The sequence below is a fragment of the Panthera tigris genome, chromosome D4 (assembly GCF_018350195.1).
Source record: "Panthera tigris isolate Pti1 chromosome D4, P.tigris_Pti1_mat1.1, whole genome shotgun sequence".
NCBI classification, from domain to species: Eukaryota; Metazoa; Chordata; class Mammalia; order Carnivora; family Felidae; genus Panthera; species Panthera tigris.
The window spans coordinates 79,865,311-79,878,297 of record NC_056672.1 but is presented as its reverse complement, the minus strand read 5'-3'; the positions used below and the strand labels follow the sequence as shown (position 1 = coordinate 79,878,297).

Sequence of the window (12,987 nt, the reverse complement as noted above, 5' to 3'; positions counted from 1 at the left end):
GCAGACACCACACTAGACATCTACCAGGATGGCTAAAAAGAAAAGAGCCAAGTGTGGACGAGGGAAGAACTCATACTCCTGTTTTGTTAGTGAGACCACAGATTTGGTACCACCATTTTGGAAAACTGTCTGGCAGTGTGTATCCAACAGAAATGCACTTGTGTGTTTACCAAAACACACAAGGCGTGTACTAGAATGTTCACAGCAGCACTTTGTATTACCTCAACCTGGAAACTGCCCACAGGTCCCTTGTGGTTGAATGCATAAAGTGTGCTTTGTTCACACGAAGGAACACCATGCCCCGAAGAGAATGAACATGAAAGTGCTGGCAAACATGGCTTGAGAGAAAGGAGCACAAAAGATTCTCCCACAAGCTTGACCGTGTGTTAGTCGGACCTCCTTTTCAATGTTTTAGACCAGCTCTTAATGACTTGAAATGTGATACCTTTTACACTTGCGTCCATCCTGATTTCCTCGCTCAGAACTCTCAGAAAAATGCCTGCCACCTGCTTTCGGGCGCACATTCCTGGGTCTCATCCTCTATTCGTTGAGAAGGTGGAGTAGAGGGATGCAGATCCCCTTTCTCTGCCCTTTGCGGGCCAGCCCGCCTGGGCTACAGAAGGAGACAACAGTACCAACCTCACAGACCTGAAAATGGCTGGTTGTCAAGGGACGGTCTGTAAACATGGAAGTGGGGATCAACATGGGGTTGCTGGGCATTGGCAGAAGCCCCACACCGCCACAGGCATCTTGCTTTGCCTTCTGAGGGCCGGTTCATGGCATCTACGTGGCCTGTGTTCAGACCGAGCCGGTGGTTACTGCCTTCACATCTTGGGCAGCGTCCTCAGACCAGCTTTCCTGTTAACAGCCCGTGTGCCTAGTCTGGTGGGTCTGGCTTCTCGGCCAAGAGCTCGTATATTGACAGTAGTGGGAGATTAGATATCTCTGCAGCCGGTCCATCGCCAGACCAAAAACAAAGTGCCTAATTGGACCTCTGAGATGACGTGGAAAAAGCCAGAGCCTGCCGTTCTCGGGCAGGAGCTTGTTTTGCATTCCGTACGTACAGGGTTTGCCTTGGAGCACACGGTTACGTGCATCTTTTTGAGGGCACCTGGCGTGCCCCCTCTCACAGACCTAGGTAGGACATTCTGGGTATCTTGACAAACTAAGGTTTTTATCCTCTAAACTGAGTGCCTTCTCTCGGTGACACCATATCCTGTATCACCCGTCTCACCTAATGGCACCCCCCCAGGCAACCGAAACCTAGAAACCCACAGCTCAGCCTCTGTTCCTCTTCCTCCCCGTACCCAGCCAGCCTCCAAACTGCTGACTCTCCTGAAAAGCACCGCCCCCGGCCCGTTTTCCCCTCCAATCCCACATCCCCATTACCAGCCAGTCGCACCAGTCACTCTGAGGCCGTCCTGTTAGCAGCTCTCAGTGTCTCCTCTTCTCATCCATCCTCTGACGTCTGTCCGTGTGTTTTCTCCAACTGGATCTGATGAGGTTCCTTGCTCAAAACTGTTCAGCAGCTTCCCTCTGCCTCCAGACTGCAGACGAAACACCCCAGCCTCTCCTCTGCCTCACACTGCATTCGGCCACTTAGACTTTTCTGGAATATACCAGCTTTTTAAAACCTTGGTACCTTGACGTGTGTGCTGCCTGAAGTATTCTTCTTCATCTGTGGCCAAACGACAAAGCTTTCATCCTGTCCTATTCAACTTCCATAATCTCATCAGCTCGTGTTCTGCAAAGCCTGCTTTGCTGAGTGCTGGCCCTGTGCCTTGTACCTGTCCGTCTGCATTTCTCACACTGGAATGAAGTGATCCGTTCCCATGTCTATCTCCCCTGCTTGACCGGGAGCCAAAGGAGGCAAGGGGGTCCACTCTCTTCCCTAGCTACTGCACAGGGCTCGACCCCTAGGCGGCTCCCAGCATTTACTCTAGAAGTGAATGAAACTCCACTGGTCGGGAGACTATCGTGTTCAACTCGGATATTCATGGGAGTATTCTGAACCATGAATATTTTGAGATCCCTGTGAAAACAACCCAGTTGGAACTGCGCCGTTAAGCTTAGTGAGCATGGTGTCTTCACGCCCTCTTCTAGGATTATGGAGAAAGAGTGACTCACCGCCTTGATTGGCTTCTGAATCCTTTATACATTAAGGCATAGCTGGATTCAAAAACCAGGTCTTGACGTCCCACATGCCTTTCCTATACGATAGCCTCCGTTTATACATTTCACACTTAATGTACCTTTCTGTCTTCCTCACAATGGCCCTAAAAGACAGATACTATCCCGTTTTAAGAGTAAGAAACCAGAGCTCAGAACGTTAAATAACCTCTCTGAGGACACTCAGCTGGTGAGGGTTAGGTTTGGAATTTGAGTACAAGCCTGTCCCACTCTAAAGCCCCTGCTTTTCTCCCCGACCCCAGTGATGTTCACACTTTTATGCCCATGTAACCTCAAGAGGAATTTAGACAAACTATATGTCCCATCACACATTTTAAGTAGACATGTGAAAATTTTCATTTGAATTTATATACTTGGCTAAGCATATAATCTGACATGTTTTAAATATTGACATTTTATTTTAAGTGTTTATTTTTGAGAGACAGAGAGAGAGAGAGTGAGCAGGGGAGGGGCAGAGAGAGAGGGGGAGAGAGAGAGAGAGAGAGAGAGAGAGAGAGAGAGAGAGAGAGAGAGAGAGAGAATCCCAAGCAGGCTCTGCGCAGTCAGCAAGGAGCCCAACGTGGGGCTCAAACTCACGAATTGTGAGATCGTGACCTGAGCCGAAATCCAGAGTCAGATGCTTAACCAACTGGGGCACCTGGCTGGCTCGGTTGGAGGAACACACAACTCCTGATCTTGGGGTCATGAGTTTGAGCCCCAGGTTGGGTACAGAGATTACTAAAAAAATAAATAAACTTTAAAAAAATTAATTAATTAAAACTTCACATCACTCATTTCAGTGTATCCAGTGAAATTCAAACAACATAATGATTCCATCATCTGTTTAAAATACGTAAATAAGCTCTTTCAATAGGCATGTTTCATTGTCCCTTTTCTTTTCTCCTTGAATTTGTATTTCCACTCTGCCTCCTCTTGGAGTCTTTTCCTAATACAATATATTTTGTCATGAATTACTTTATTACTCCTACCGCAACACATTTAGCATTGAAGTGGGTTTTTTTTTTTTAAGTTTATTTATTTTGAGAGAGAGAGAGAATGAGCACGTTCAGGGGAGGGGTAGAGAGGGAGAGAGAGAATCCCCAGCAGGCCCCTTGCCATCATCACAAAGCCCTTGATGGGGCTCAAGCCCACCAACCGTGAGATCATGACCTGAGCTGAAATCAAGAGTCGGACGCTTAACTGACTGAGCCACCCAGGCATCCCTAGTACTGAAGTTAAAATTAATATTTTAAACATTTCCTGTGACTACAAATAAGGCATTTAAATGTTTCAGAATTTCTCCCAGATAATTTTTTTCTTTAACTAGAAATGCTTATCTTTTATTTATTTATTTATTTATTTATGGTAAGCTGGAAAGAAAGAAAGGAAGAAAGAAAGAAAGAAGATAGAAAGAAAGAAAGAAAGAAGGAAAGAAAGAAAGAAGAAATGCTTATCTTAACAAGATAAAGAATTCCTGTGTTTGCAGCTGGCCGTCACGTATTGCCAGAATGAGACAAGATTAACCATCAGTTCTAGTGTTAACTTTTCATTTTTGTACTTCTAAGGACTGAGAACTTTTGTTTACATAAATAAGTAGGTGGAGATCAAAGTTGTGTTTAAAGTCATGCCATGCAGTCCTTCATACTGTGTCTGAATTACGTGCTAAAAATCATACAGTGATCTTTCATTTAAAAATATGTTTAATGGTCATCAGCTTTCAGTTCCATAAGGTCCTCTGTCCTTTCTTTAAAATCAAACAACTGGAAATTGAACGCCTGGGTGGCTCAGTCGGTTGAGCGTCTGATTCTTGATTTTGGCTCAGGTCACGAGCTCACAGTGTTGAGATCAAGCCCCGTGTTGGGCACTGGGCTGGGTGTAGAGCCTGCTGAAGATTCTCTCTCTCTGTCTCTGTCTCTCTCTCTGTCTCTCTCTCTCTCTAAATAAATAAATAACTGGAAATTCATGTGACTTGCAAAAGGATTTGTGTCCATTCACTAGTCACTTTCTCAACCCCTATTTTGAGTTGCCCCTCTGTTTGGTCCCCTGAAGCATGCAAGAAAAGCCACAGTAAAAGACGATGTCTCGATCTCAGGCACATAGTCAGGCAAATCAGACATAGGAAAAAGGACATAGGGAAATGGGGTAACCGGAAATGGATTTCCTTAAAACTATTCTGGCGCATTCCTGGAGAAGGCTTTGTGTGCACACCCTGGTTTGAAGACTGCCCCTTGACACCTGTATTTTCTCCAGTCTGACCACTCCCTCCTCCTGTTCCACAGGTCATTGCAGCCGAGGGAGAAATGAACGCATCCAGGGCTCTGAAAGAAGCCTCCATGGTCATCACTGAGTCTCCCGCGGCCCTTCAGCTGCGGTACCTCCAGACACTGACCACCATTGCTGCTGAGAAAAACTCCACGATCGTCTTCCCCCTGCCCATAGACATGTTGCAAGGCATCGTGGGGGCAAAGAAGTGAGCCACAGAGGCCAACGCAGAGACGCGCCCTTCCCTTCCAGGGTAGAGTGGGGACCAAATCAGCCTTTAACCTGTAAGGAGAGAGTAGGGCGGGACCTTGACTATTCCTCCTTCCTTTCCTTTTCCGTACGTTGACTGCGAGGTGCTTAGAATGTGTAGTGATCCTAGCAGCAGATACAGATGAGGATTGTTAGCTTGTAAATACTGAGAAAGAGAAGGGGTGTGGGGAGGGGGTTGGCAATTGGTGATCTGTAAGATCATTTTGATCATTTCTTAACTCTTTTAAAATATTTAAAGTTCATATGTTTAGATCATTAGGTAATAGGCTAAATCCCCCTTCTTTTGACTTACGCTGGGTCGTTCTGCAGCCAGACCAAAGGCAAGAAAACAGGTTATAACCACCACTCGGCACCCTGGCTGGACAAATGCTTTGCAGAAAGCAGTGACCTTAGGCTACAACCAGCTTCTCTGGGCCATATGTGCCTTACCTCCGGGGAATCTTAAGGAGATGTTCCTAACATCCGTTTACTTTCTAAACCCAGACCACGTTTCAAAATAATCCTCACTTGAGAGTTGGCATTTTCGTGCCTATACCTGTCAACACTGGAGGAAATGGTCAAGGTCAATGAAAAAGATGATCTTAACCCTTGAAAGACTTCTAAATCTACTATCACAAAGATCCTTTAAGAATAATAAGAATAGTTCTCCCTTTCTTTTAAACTTCTTTTAGCCTCTTTATGACTCAGTGATTCCTCTGTGGTCTTTCAAACCAGCTAAATACTTGTCACAAAAGTGCTTTTTCCTCACTTTTGCCTATTTTCGTATACCAGGTTCTAAATAGTTCTGATTTTTAAATAAAATGTTCTCTAAGTTCTATACACAATTCTTTGTATACCCATTTGAATGGCTTAAGGACTAATCCTTTTTTTAAAAAATAGGTAAAGCAATTCTCTTTTATTGTCTGCATGCTATTAACTATCGTACACTGTGAAATATCTTGGTTACCAGGCCCATTCATTAAATATTATGAGGAATTCACAATATATTGGGCACATAATAACCAATGAGCTTGGGAAGACACTGTCAGACTTAAGATATATAGATGGAGGGTTTTTTTGGTTTTTTTTTTAGTTTGCCGAGTCCTCCTTTTCTATCACGTGTGGTCAGTGCCCAGAGAGGAAGTGGGCAGCCCCTCCTACCCAGTTCCTTGTTCCACAATGGTAGGAAGCCTTTTGCAAACGCCTGTGAATTTTGCAAATGCCCGTGAATCTGAGCAACCTGGCATTCTTCCTGTTGGTCCGACAACCTGGCTGGTGACACTTAAACCACTTTCTCCTCGTGGCTCTGAGTTCACCTAGAGAGGTCTTGGGAATGGCAGCTTCCTTACCCAGAGCCACCCTTCATATTGGTCCTTAGCTGCATCCCTCTGTCTGTCCCAGACTATGAATGTCCCCTCCCCGATCGCCCATTTCCAAGCTTATTTTAGAAAACCTTGAACCGTGCATCCATGTTCTCAGCTGCGTTTATTACATGTATATGGAGCATTTTGACTTGGAACTCAAGTTACGTTTCTATTTATAATTTTTTAACTAATGATTTTCTCTCTTTCGTGCGGTGACTCACCCTCGACCAGTGAGGACCAGGAAACAGCCCCATATCCTGGCTGAAAACCTCTTCTCAGGCTTAGAGTAACAGTGCTTTCTGCTCCTTTGAGTGTCCCTATGTCCAGATACCAGTCTTCGCCTCTCTGCCTTGTGGATTCATAGCCCAATAGGTTGGGATTAGATTGCTTGAGAGGGAGGAAGCATGAAAGGGGTCCAGGATGAGCGCTGGTGCAAGAGTGTTCTCCACGTGGCCTCCCTTTCCAATGCTGTACATAATAAAGTGTGCACTTTTACTCATTTTCTTTGGGTGAGGGTCTGTTTCTGCCTGGATTTAGTGTCTGTGGATTTCATTTTTCAGAAATGGCACATGTGATCCTCCGGTCCCGGGCTGGCTGCATTGGCTTCTCGGTGTGCTTTATGTGGGCCAAAAAATGCGGAGAGGTTAAAGTTGCCCAACTGCCGCCTAGGCCCCTTCTGGAGCACCTGCCCATATATTTTCCCTGGGGAGTTCGAGATCCATGGACACCCTGAATCCTTTGCTAGTTTAATCACCCTTTGCCCGAATCCAAGCAGGACAGGAACTCACTTCTGTCACCCCGTGGTCTGTTACAGCTCCAATGCCTTGCAGGCTACCTGGCCCAAGGCACACAACAGGTACCTATTGACCAGCCCAAAGTCAGACACAGGATCCAAGCCCAGGCCGGCCTTTTCGTCGCCTGTCATGGCGCCTCACGATGACTTCTATATGGTAGACGACAAAATCCAAGGTCATGTTTTGGGGGGAAAAAGTTGTTAGGAGAAACTACGTGGTTGAACTTTGAGAGAAAAATATGAAGTCCGAGCAACTCTTGCCCCGGGCAACTAACTTTTTCGGAGCACTGTAGAGTTATGAGGCCACAGCCACCAATGAACTGAAATTGGCTAATAAACCACCTTGCGTGCCAGTAGAAGAAATGAAGAATTCAGGGGTAGGTCCCCTGCAATTTGACCTCCCACAGGTTTGCAGGAGGGGAGCTGGCTTGTCCAGACAGGACTCCGTCTGCCTTGAGGGAAGGCCCTTGGAAGCTCTAGGCTGTAAATGCTGCTTTTGTCCCAGGACTTTGCATCTGTCAAAGTGATTGCTTTGACTGCAAGTAACCCTTTGGGGTAAGTGAGGTGGGAGTTACAGGATCCCGTCCAAATCTCTCAGCGTGGCAGTTGAGGTGGGCCCGGCCTACCTCTCACGATGTGAGGCCTAGCACTCCCCACCTGCTCCCCCACGACCCCCTCTGTACTTGCTGCACACTCTGAGATGACTCCCTGCCCCTCCGGCCCCCATGTCTCACCTGGAAAATTCCTTCTCCTCTCCCCTCATCACCTCTGCAATGAATCACAATCTCTAGACGTAGGGCCCCTGGGGCATAAAAAGCTCCCTGGGCAATCCGAGTGATCAGCAGCTTTGGAAATAGCAGTGTAAACAGACATGCACACCGTTCCCAGCATCTACACCTTCACACTGGCTTCTGTTCTACAGTCCTATGCACGGGAGTCTCTTACGGTTGGAGATCGGGTTGGGGGAGGTGGTGCAGAACAAAAGCAGGGGCAACATGAGAAAAGACCAGAAGACGAGAGGGGAGGAAAGGGGGTCTGTCCCGCTGCAGTTCCTTGCTCCGTTTGGTACATCCATGGAGAAAAGGTTTAGGAGAAGTTCGCGGGAAAGGCTAAGAGGGACTTTGTGACGCCCTGAGTATGAACAGAGATTCAGGGTCCCGGGGGCACAAAGCGGGGCACAGAGGAAGTCCCTCTCCCACAACTTTGGGAGCATTCAGGGGCACCTCTCGTGACGGTAACTGCAGGAGCAGATTTCTGCAAAGAGTTCGGGGCAGCAGAATGACTCAACGGAATACAGGGGAAGCCAGGGAGGTGTGGGCAGATTAGTTACAGGGTGTGGCAGCTGTGAGGACGCGCCTTGCCCAGACTTCTACTGCAGGGGACTATAAATGACTAGGGGCCCCAGCTGCTGGGTTTGAGTGCTGGTCCCCACAGGTGCACCAAAGCCACACCTCCTGACGACTGAATGCAGTGGGGAGACAAGACACGCTGTACCTGCTCCTGGGAGGCACACAGCGCCTTCACTGGCTGATTGGACTGTGGCTCAAAAACTCTTTGAATCAAAGAGCTGTTTGCGCCCCAGTGTTCACAGCAGCCTGGTTCACAATAGCCAAAAGGTGGAAATGACCTGAGTGCCCGCCGCTGGATGAATGGTTAAGCAAAATGTGTATACGCACAATGGAGTATTATTCGGCCACAAAAAGGAAATTTTGATATTTGCTATAAAATGTATGAGTCTTGAGAAAACATTATGCTAAGTGAAATAAGCCTGACACAGAGGACAAATACTGTATGAGAAAAGGCAAATCCACAGAGACAGAAAGTCAAATAAAGGTTACAAGGAGCAAAGGGGCCCCGGGTGGCTCAGTCGGTTAGGCGTCCGTCTCTTGCTTTCGGCTCAGGTCATGATCTCATGGTTCATGAGTTCGAGCTCCCATTGGGCTCTGCGCTGACAGCGCTGAGCCTGCTTGGGGTTCTCTCCCTCTTTGTCTCTCTGCCCCTCCCCTGCTGGCACTCTCTCTCTCTCAAAATGAATAAATGGTGCTGACTCCACAACACTGTAAATGTATGTAATGACACTGCATGCCGCTTAGAAATAGTCAAAATGATTATTATGCATCGTTTACCATGATAAAAAATACACCAAAAACCAGAAAATACCTAGGAATAAATCTAACCAAAGAGGTGAAAAACCCATACACTGAAAACTATAGAAAGTTTATGAAAGAAATTGAAGAAGACACAAAGAAATGGAAAAAGATTCCATGCTCCTGGAGAGGAAGAGCAAATATTGTTAAAATGTCGATACTACCCAAAGCAATCTACGTATTCAACGCAATCCCTATCAAAGTAACACCAGCATTCTTCACAGAGCTAGAACAAACAATCCTAAAATTTGTATGGAACCAGAAAAGACCCCGAATAGCCAAAGAAATCTTGAAAAAGAAAACCAAAGCTGGAGGCATCACAATCCCAGACTTCAAGCTGTGTTACAAAGCTGTAATCATTAAGACAGTATGGTACTCGCACAAACACAGACACTCAGATCAATGGAACAGAATAGCGAACCCAGAAATGGACCCACAAATGGATGGCCAGCTAATCTTTGACAAAGCAGGAAAGAATATCCAATGGAATAAAGACAGTCTCTTCAGCAAGTGGTGCTGGGAAAACTCAACAGCAACATGCAGAAGAATGAATCTGGACCACTTTCTTACACCATACCCCAAAATAAACTCAAAATGGATGAAAGACCTCAATGTAAGACAGGAAGCCATCAAAATCCTCAAGGAGAAAGCAGGCAAAAACCTCTGTGACCTTGGCCACAGCAACTTCTTACTCAACACGTCTCTGGAGGCAAGGGAAACCAAAGCAAAAATGAACTATTGGGACCTCGTCAAGATAAAAAGCTTCCGCACAGCAAAAGAAACAATCGGCAAAACTAAAAGGCAACCGACAGAATGGGAGAAGATATCTGCAGATGACGTATCAGATAAAGGATTAGTATCCAAAATCTATAAAGAACTATCAAACTCAACACCCAAAAACCAAATAATCCAGTGAAGAAATGGGCAAAAGACATGAATAGACACTTCTCCAAAGAAGACATCCAGGTGGCCAACCGACACATGAAAAAATGCTCCACATCACTCATCAGGGAAATACAAATCAAAACCACAATGAGATACCACCTCACATCTGTCAGAATGGCTAACGTTAACAACTCAGGCAACAACAGATGCTGGCGAGGATGCGGAGAAAGAGGATCTCTTTTGCATTGTTGGTGGGAATGCAAACTGGTGCAGCCACTCTGGAAAACACTATGGAGGTTCCTCAAAAAATTAAAAATAGAACTACCCTACGGCCCAGCAATTGCACTACTAGGCATTTATCCAAGGGATACTGGTGTGTTCTTCCAAAGGGACACATGCACCCCCATGTTTATAGCAGCACTATCAACAATAGCCAAAGTATGGAAAGAGCCCAAATGTCCATCGATGGATGAATAAAGAGGATGTGGCATATACACAATGGAGTATTACTCGGCAATCAAAAAGAATGAAACCTTGCCATTTGCAACTACGTGGATGGAACTGGAGGGTATTATGCTCAGCGGAATGAGTCAAAGAAAGACAAATATCATATGACTTCGCTCCTATGAGGACTTTAAGACACAGAACAGATGAACATAAGGGAAGGGAAACAAAAATAATACAAAAACAGGGAGGGGGACATATATATTACGTGACTCATAAATATGGAGAACAAACCGAGGGCTACTGGAGGGGTTGTGGGGGGGGATGGGCTAAATGGGTAAGGGGCACTAAGGAATCTATGCCTGAAATCATTGTTGCACTATATACTAACTTGGATGTAAATTAAAATATATACATATAATTTAAAAAATAACAAAATAAGAAAACTGGGACCATACCACATACCATTAAGAAAGAGTTTTTTTATTTTCATTTTTTATTTTTTTTACTTTGGTTCAAGCATTCCCTGAAAGCTTTGCCAAACTTTCCTGGACGGCACGGCCATCTGGGACGGCTTCCGCCCAACCTTCTCCCTCTTCTCCTTCACTTGGGGTCAGACGTGCACCTCAGTCCAGCGGCTCCCTCAGTTCCCCGGTTCCCTCCCGATTTCCTTTCACACAGGCAGTTCCCCTGGGGCCACCTGGGTGCATCCCACCTCATCCTGGCACCTGCTTCTCGGAGGTCCAGGATTCACACAGAGTGAAGGAAGCTTAGCCACCGGCTCACAGGCACATGCCAGGCCCCTCCCTGGGAATTCCCAGAATAATTACCGAGACATATTGAGCCACGACAGGCTAACACACTTCAAAAAGCTTTTATTGGATTCAATTTCCAAAAGGACAGATACTTGAGACAATTGTGCAAGGACCCTGAATTTCTGCATGGCTGTTTTTGGCTACTGTAAAAACACACACACCAGAGTGGCCCTGCTCTCTGTAAGGTCTCTGAAGGATGGACTGTTATAAAAAGGCACTGACCAGTGACAGGGGTGGGGCCTGCCTGTCCTCAGGCAGCCAGCTCAGCCATGGCCCTGTCCAAGGGATCCACAGACCAGTAGCTGTCATCCCAGCCGAGGAACCAGCCCACGAAGGAGGGAGGTTCAAAGCCTTGCTTCACGACGGTGATGGGGGTCCTCCTGTCGCGATTAGCTGGGTCCGTCTCAATATACCGCTTAGCTGCAGACACACATGCAGGAAAAGAAAACCCCAGGAATGCTTCGTGCGTCCTTCACCAGAGAGAGGTGATTCAGGGCAGAAGCTGCCTACGATGGCTTTTGGTCCTAGTGTCTCTGATGGCCAGTCCCTGCACTAGACGCTAGCATCCCTTAGAAATGACTGCACATGGCTCCCCGACCACCCTGCCCAGGAACGCAGGAAGGGCCCGGGGTCACGGTTTAACTCCCTGCTTCACAAAGTTTGTATCACTTTGCTCTCTTGCTCTCCCCTATTGGAAGATATTAACAAACCAGCTTGAGGGTTCTGCGTCCCAAGTCAGATCTGGTCAGCTACCAGAGATCTGCTTTCCGACGTCCAAACCCTGACAAGTTTGGTCCTTGGGCAAACTTAACGTAGCCTTTCCCTGGCATGACCTAAGGCTTTCTGTAGGAGCTGATCTGCTCTTCCGGTGCCCCAGGCAGGGCTCCCGAGGGGCTGACCACGAATGAGGAAGTGCCACCCTGCTGTCACGAACTCCCAGACCCATGCGGGAAGCTGTTGCCACTGCACCGCAGGAAAGAGCCCCACAGGCACACGTGGTCCTCACCAGAGCTCAGGGCTTCTGTCTTTTCCTCTTCTTGAGAATCCTTTCCAACCCAGACAAAGACCTGGAGTGAGGCGTGAAACGAAAAGTGTACATGAGGGCGCTGCCCACACGCACCGCTGGAGATGAATGGGGAGGCTCCTGGGCCCCAGCTGGGACGGGACACGGCCCACAGACCAGGACTGGAAGGACTTGGAACAGAGCTTGCAAACTGGTGACCTTCACACACGCTTTCTTGGCCCACCCACCACCACAGCTTGGTCTATAATGCCCGTGTAGCCAGGTTTAGTTACCAGCTTGCGTTAAAATCTAGAATTCCGCGTTCTCTTGAAAACTTGGAGGATCTGGCGACCACGGGCCTTCACGCTCATGTGGATGAGGCTGAGTGGCAGCACCCCCGCCCCCACCCCCACTGCCGATTTAGACCGGCATTTCCAGTTTGCCTCAGGACCCGCCACGCCGTGTCCCCCCACCCCGGCCCCCTCACTTGCTAACATTGCTCAACCAATGAGTTTGAGATCCTTCTCTAGAAGTTCATGAATTATCCCTCTCTGGCATTTGTTTGCTCAACCAATGAGCAGCCAAACATATGCTCATACCAAACAGGCACTGAGTGTGCTCTGGGCCGCACGGGTCTAAAGCTTGGAATAAAAACAAGTTACTACCACTACCACCCGTTGTGAGCCTTAATACAAGTTGTGTAATACGACAATTTTTAGGTGTATCTAAGATATCTTAAAGGGGCGCCGGGTGGCTCAGCCGGTTAAGCGTCGACTTCAGCTCAGGTCACGATCTCATGGTTCATGGGTTTGAGTCCCACATCAGGCTCTGTGCTGACAGCTCAGGGCCTGGAGGC

At 47.2% G+C, this 12,987-nt stretch overlaps 2 protein-coding genes across 4 annotated transcripts in view; one reads left to right on the top strand and one right to left on the bottom strand.

Annotated features, from left to right (window-relative positions):
- The window catches only part of STOM (stomatin), a 31,501-nt gene extending 24,958 nt beyond the window's left edge, over positions 1 to 6,543 (top strand). The window contains exon 7 of the mRNA XM_007094352.2: positions 4,449 to 6,543. Within this exon, the coding sequence (XP_007094414.1) occupies positions 4,449 to 4,643 (195 nt within the window). The 3' untranslated portion in view covers positions 4,644 to 6,543. The remainder of the gene's footprint in view (positions 1 to 4,448) is intronic.
- Positions 6,544 to 11,171: 4,628 nt separating this feature from the next.
- Positions 11,172 to 12,987, bottom strand: part of GSN (gelsolin) — a 53,572-nt gene continuing 51,756 nt past the window's right edge. For all 3 annotated transcript variants that reach the window (XM_042963550.1, XM_042963547.1, XM_042963549.1), the window contains 2 exons: positions 12,135 to 12,195; positions 11,172 to 11,548 (listed from right to left, as the gene is read on the bottom strand). In XM_042963550.1, the coding sequence (XP_042819484.1) occupies positions 11,379 to 11,548; positions 12,135 to 12,195 (231 nt within the window). In that variant the 3' untranslated portion in view covers positions 11,172 to 11,378. The remainder of the gene's footprint in view (positions 11,549 to 12,134; positions 12,196 to 12,987) is intronic.